This window comes from Miscanthus floridulus, chromosome 4, assembly GCF_019320115.1.
Source record: "Miscanthus floridulus cultivar M001 chromosome 4, ASM1932011v1, whole genome shotgun sequence".
NCBI classification, from domain to species: Eukaryota; Viridiplantae; Streptophyta; class Magnoliopsida; order Poales; family Poaceae; genus Miscanthus; species Miscanthus floridulus.
The window spans coordinates 79,967,833-79,973,875 of NC_089583.1; the positions used below are offsets into that span (position 1 = coordinate 79,967,833).

Genomic DNA, 6,043 nt, shown 5'->3' on the forward strand with positions numbered 1-6,043 from the left:
CCTCAGGGAGTCAGGGGATATTTGCCACAGTTGTTTTGCTGGCAAAATACCCCTTATAATTACACGCAGAAGAATAGATTTTGTTCCAAACATTCATGATGTTTGTCCAATCATCCTTAGGCCCGGTAGGGTTAGAAATGATTGACAGGTGAATCAGCAAAACGACTTGTGTTCCAGCAGTTTTGATATTGGATTAGATAAACTAGACCTATCTGATCTCTGGATAATCTTAGCGGCATGGTAATCAAGAGAGATACTAATCATATTAGAAGTACTATAATGGTCAATAATACATCCCGAATAGCAATAGGGATACACTTTGGATATTATGGTATCCACCGTGGTTACATCGAATTGATCGGGCAAGAAATGAATGCCAACACGCCCATTCATTCCGCATGATCCCTGTATAATTCCTAGTTCCCCGCTTGGACATTTTGGTACAGTGGTTGGCCCAATCCAATCTACTCCTCCCTTGTAGAAGGAGCCATTCCTGCTGAAGGGCTGTCTGCGAAGTACTCTGGGTGTTTCAAGTTCACACCATGCTGCAGAGAGGTCTCATGTGAGTATCAGGGTATATAAGATCACAAATGGAGCAAAAGCTAATGTGGTGGAAAGTAGTCCAGTGACCATGGCCAGTAGTTAGGACTGCTTAAAAACGACTTAAGCCTAAAAATGCCATGTCCGCTGCAGTTATAGATCTCATTGCTGATATGCTGCATCCGTCTTTAAAAAAATTATATCATTGTTAGGTCTGCTCATTGGCTAAGGGAGCCGCTACTCTATTCCTAAGCCTAAACAGGATAAAGATTTTATGAATTAGGATTACATTTAGTAGTTACTCTATTCTTCCAGCAATGATGCCATGACGCTATTTAGGGTTTGGAAGACTGGAACTTCAAATTAGAGGTAATATAGAAGCACAGCTTCAAAAAATCAGGATCTTTACCAAATCAAATTTCAAGGATGTCTGGATGGTGTACGCTGAAGAATAAATCTCTCTATCAGCATTATGAACTTTGTATATCATATAGAGCACAGAAATGATGCCCTTTGTGCAAGGTTTCGATACAACAGACTTATTTTGGAACATAAGAAAGAACAAAAACACCATCATCCTGCTTAATAGCACTGCTATGGTACAAAATATACATTGATTGATTACTAAAGGTCAACCGGAAAAGATAGTTTGCTGTGGACTGAAGATACACCACGGTTTTCGACGTAGCCTTAAGAGTTGTGCTAATCGGATTGCAAGATTTAGGCACACTGGGAAAGAGGAAATTTCACATTCCTGCAGGGACTACAATGTTTTTCAGTGAGATTCCAAAGGTTCTTACTTCTATGCATATAATGGTCTTGTCGATGGTTTTGCATAAACCATTAAACCTATGGGTTTGTCACTAAGAATGTCAGAATATGCCATGTTGGATTGGCATTTTGAAATTTTATTAGCTGCTCCATTGATTTATTGATTGCACTATCCACTATTACACATTTAATTTAAATGGGAGATTAATTGCGACTTTAAATTTTAGCAACATCCACATCACACTTTGCGTTCTTATACAATGACAGGAAGGATGATGATTTTGGTTTAATCAGTACAGGCAAAGAAAACCATGCTAGTCTGATATCCATGGCCATGCAAAATGTCAATAACAGAAGATGGTGTGTACCTCACTCTTGCAAAAGATACACGTCATATGGGCACTGCCGCTGGGTTGCTGGAATTGACCATATCTAGTCTAAAGGAACTGAATCATCATTAAGATCTCCAACTGGTGCAGCACATGGTATGTGCTTAAATATCTATCCTGCATTGTTAAGTTTTTGTTCATGTGCTCTTTTCTTAACTGACGCTAACAGTTGGTTATTCCTTACGAATTTTTGGAAATTTGTGAGGACCAAGAGCATATCAAACTGGATCTACATAACTGTTTAACTTTAAGAAAACAGTGCGGAGATTCAATTTCAAGTCCTGACAAAACAGATAGTTGTAGTGTCTAAACCAAATAATGTGCTCCTGAATGATTTTTCTATCAAGAATACAGAAGATCTGCCCAGCTGGTTTGAATACAAAGATAATAAACGGTAGGCTGCTGCCAACAAAAAAAGTAAAAGTGCAAACTGCAGAATTAAATGGAAACATGGTTACCTCACGCAAGGCTTTAGAAAGATCGTCCATGGTTAATACAAGACGTCTATCCTGAAAATGACATTTTTTAAGAAAATGTGATAAGTAAACAGTAAGGATACTAAACAAGATTTATCGCTAGGAACATGAAAAGTTCAACTACTGAGTAAATACACCTTAGGCTGTTTGCTCTTATTGTCTTTGATAGGTGCCGCTACCCTAGCCTTGCAGTGCCTAGTTCAAGGGAAAGAAAAATGTAATACCAAATTAGTGCACACAACTACAGAGTGTATAATGCATATTGCTAAGAAATTCTTAAAATAGTTTGCTATATAGTGAAGAGCATAGAGTGTCATACACTGACCAAAAAAACACAAAATAAGACCCTAGCAGACTTGCACAATAACACAATATAATCCGAAAATGGCACAAGAATGTTTAAGCTTCAAAGTTCAAACCTTCCCACCCTCCCCTCCTTGTAATGAATATGTTTATCCACGGGATTAGTAAATCACAATGCCTTTCAGTTATGGTTATTCCCCTCCCCTTCCTCATCTTGTAACAAGTTTTTCCATCATAACTCAGGCCCAACAGCTGAACAAGGTGAATTCCATTGTCACCTCTTGTACTCATTTTAGCGGTCCTTTTCTAGAATGCAGCTCAGCTGCCATGTGCTGCCCTAGGCTAACTGTGATCGCCAGACCACTGCCTGCTGAATGGGCATTCAAGGTCATGTCATGCTAGGTGCCTCTGAGTCTCTCCACCAGGTGCTATCGCGCTAGCCTGCTGCCACTACAACTGCAAATTGCAGCTTGCTATGGCACATGATGTGAAACATGAGCCTATCACGATGATTGATCAAGCATCCTTAGTTAACTAGGTATGCTTTTAGTTGTTAACTCATGATGATGATACCAAATTTTTTTTCTAATTGACCTGTTTTCTAATTTCAGTGTCCTTTAGTTATTCATCACTTGATTAGCCAGGCCACATGAAGAATGAGCTCCTTCAGTAATATAAGTATCTTGTATGTTTTTTTAAAACTTTGAAGACGACAATTGTGTGTTATACTGCTACCCCCCCTTTGGATTTCCATTAAAAAAAAACCAAGCCTCATTAAAAAAACCAAGCCTCAGCTGGTATATTACTTGTTTATAGAAGTAACTTGACTGCACAAAAATAGGGGGGAAATATTAATATTTTTTAATTTTGCACGTTGTAAGCTATAACACAAAACTCTATTGTCACACTGAACTAAATGTCATTATACACTATTTCTAGCTTAACTTGCTAACATGCACCTGCACAAGACAACTTAACTGTAAAATGAGAATAAGTCTCAAAAGTCATGAATCAAGTGAGTAATACAAGCACATCCATTATGTATCAGAACATAATCCTTTAACAAAAACGAACTCCTTTAATGAACAGAACCCTCGGAGGGAGTCAGTGGATGCAGAGCAATCCATGCAACCCTTGGCTAGTATAGAAAATTCCAAGAGAGATCACACTATATTTTTAGACAACAAAGGAGGAGGAATATTCTTTTCTACCAAGAAATATCCAAAGGAATAATCCATCACTATGGTGGCATGGTAAGTTTGCAAGAGCAGCAGAGAGCGAACAACGTTTCAGCAAGTGGGAAGGCTATTGAGTTACAACTATCAAAAACGCAAATAAATGATTTTGATTGAAGCCTAATAAACCTGCCGAACCAAACCAAAACATGGAATTGCACAGAAGATTTGCATTGATGTGGAAGAAACTCTTTTATTCTTGAATATGCTATCATTGATATTAAGAAGGTAATCCTTTACTTTGTAAAAGACTATGAATTTACTCACTGAAGAGAATCGCTAGCGATGTCCGAAAGGAACTTCTGGATGGCTACAGCAACCAGTCTTGTTCTGTAAAACACAAAATTAAACTATGTCAGCAAGAAATCAAGTAATTTGTGTTTCTAACTTTAATGATTCCATGGCACTGATCAATCTCAGCTTACTACTATTCATCGGGGAGAGAGATTGGAAGAGCACTCACAGGCGAAGGTCGGGGCAGTGGAACCCGCTGCGGCCGAGGTAGTGCTCCACCAGCTCGTCGGGAATCTTCCGCACCACCAAACCAAGCATCAGGGCTAAGCCATTGACAGATAAGTAGAGAAGACAAGAGGGAAACGGCGGCACCATACCGTGGGGGTGTAGTCCATGAGGGATGAGAGGAACTCAGTGAGCGCAGCCTCGTCGTCGTGCCGCCCATCCCCACCTCCACCCACTCCTGGACCCATGCCCCCGCCAGGGCCTCCTGTGCCGCCGCCGCCGTAGCTGCTCATCATCCTGAGCCTCTCACATCCTGCCACCTCGCTGCCCCCACCGCGCGATTAGCTGGTAAGATCTGAAGGGTAAGAATCGGCGAAGATAGCAAATAAGAAGAGAGTGGCTGATCGAGGATTTTTGCATAGGGTATGCCGGACCAAAATTTCTATATGCAAACCGGTAACACCCATTTAGCAATTCGGTAAAGTACCATAAAAATTGCCCCACAATTTGGTACACAAATACTAAATGGCATAATAATAAGTCTTAAATTACAATACAAACATTTTAAACAACATACTAATAGTTTGAAATATCCATGATATAGAATCTTAAAAATCATATATATAATTATGAGGCAATCATCACTACTTTTCAATAAATGTGACAAGGCTATCATCCAAAAGACTATCATTGATCTTATTTCCCGGTTACTTTCTACAATTGTACTACCTACATGGCTACATCTATAAGCTACATAAAAAATATCAAATTAGATTAGAGAAAGATAGGGTTAGAGATTTGGGGACCTTGAAAGGAAGAAGAGAATGGAAGGGAAGGGGTTTCTTAGTTCTGAAAGATGTGCCGCCGACGATTCCTCCTTCCGTCCGGCACCCGGACGTCACCGCGTCAGCGGCTCGGGGCGGGGGGCGGGGGCGGCGCTGTGCTCTGCGGACTGCGGAGGCCGGATGCGGAGCCGCGGAGAGCTGAAGACGGCGGACCGGGGGCGGCCGCCGGCCAGGCGGGAACCGTCCAGCCAACCAGCCGGGGCGGCGCGCCGGCGTCGCTGGGAGACTCGCGCCGGTGTCGCTGGAGGAAGGAGGCGGCAGGAGTCGCCGAATCGGGCGTGTCGGCGTGAATGGCCTGCGTGCGGTCTTGTTTTTCTTTTGAGTAAAATGCACCTGCGTCCTCAAACTTCTGGAGCATTCTGATCTAGGTTCTTAATCAACATTCTGATCTAGGTTCTTAATTAACTGCCTTCCCATACCAACAGTCTAAAGCCCACCGCGCTAGCACCAGCATCTGATGTGGCCATGCCACAATGGCACCTAGATGCTATGGCCGTGCCACAGTGGCAGGTGGTGGGCCTGCAGCGCATTTGTCGTAGTCCAGGCATGGGACGACCGTGGTCACGGCTCACCCTGGGCATTCGGTTAACCGAAACCGTTCGGTTCCGGTTCCTCGGTTCTTTACAAAATTCGGTTAGCATAAAACTGGAACCGATCGGTTAGCTACAAAACTTGGAACCGAGGAAATTCGGTCTCGGTTAGTTCGGTTCGGTTTCGGTTAGAACCGAACTAACCGAGCCATACGTTACATCAGCGACATAGAAGGGAAGAAAATGAGAAAAATGAAAACCGAGCCATACTATACAGTTCGGTTCTTTTGGTATTAGGCCAATATGTACAGATTCGGTTCTTCGGTTCTGTTCGGTTAACCGAGGTCTGGAACCGAATTACCCGATATTATTTCGGTTCCTGAGAACTGGGAACCGAACTAAGAACCGAAATTTTCGGTTTCGGTTAATTCGGTTTCGGTTCCGGTTATTTCGGTTCGGTTCTCGGTTCTCGGTTATTTTTTGCCCAGGGTTAGT

The 6,043-nt window shown here is 42.2% G+C and overlaps 1 protein-coding gene across 3 annotated transcripts; it reads right to left on the reverse strand.

Annotated features, from left to right (window-relative positions):
- Positions 1–238: 238 nt before the first annotated feature.
- On the reverse strand, positions 239–5,382 carry LOC136549871 (transcription initiation factor TFIID subunit 10-like). 3 transcript variants are annotated; one of them, XM_066541295.1, is made up of 7 exons: positions 4,980–5,376; positions 4,326–4,528; positions 4,178–4,242; positions 3,982–4,044; positions 2,314–2,371; positions 2,159–2,209; positions 239–545 (listed from the first exon to the last, which is right to left on the reverse strand). In XM_066541295.1, exons 2-7 carry the CDS (start codon positions 4,467–4,469, stop codon positions 465–467), a joined length of 462 nt encoding a protein of 153 aa, XP_066397392.1. In that variant the 5' UTR covers positions 4,470–4,528; positions 4,980–5,376; the 3' UTR covers positions 239–464. The 3 variants fall into 3 exon arrangements, with proteins under 3 accessions (XP_066397392.1, XP_066397390.1, XP_066397391.1); XM_066541293.1 differs by lacking the exon at positions 239–545 and adding an exon at positions 562–1,748 and having other exon boundaries at positions 4,980–5,382; XM_066541294.1 differs by lacking the exon at positions 239–545 and adding an exon at positions 562–1,748 and having other exon boundaries at positions 4,326–4,518; positions 4,980–5,381.
- Positions 5,383–6,043: the final 661 nt, after the last annotated feature.

Coding starts and splice junctions, on each gene's coding strand:
- LOC136549871 (XM_066541293.1), bottom strand. CDS start 4,469: ATGATGAGCAGCTACGGCGGCGGCGGCACAGGAGGCCCTGGCGGGGGC. Junction 4,243..4,325: donor TCATGGACTACACCCCCACG/GTATGGTGCCGC, acceptor GTGGTGCGGAAG/ATTCCCGACGAGCTGGTGGA. Junction 4,045..4,177: donor CACTGCCCCGACCTTCGCCT/GTGAGTGCTCTT, acceptor TGTGTTTTACAG/AACAAGACTGGTTGCTGTAG.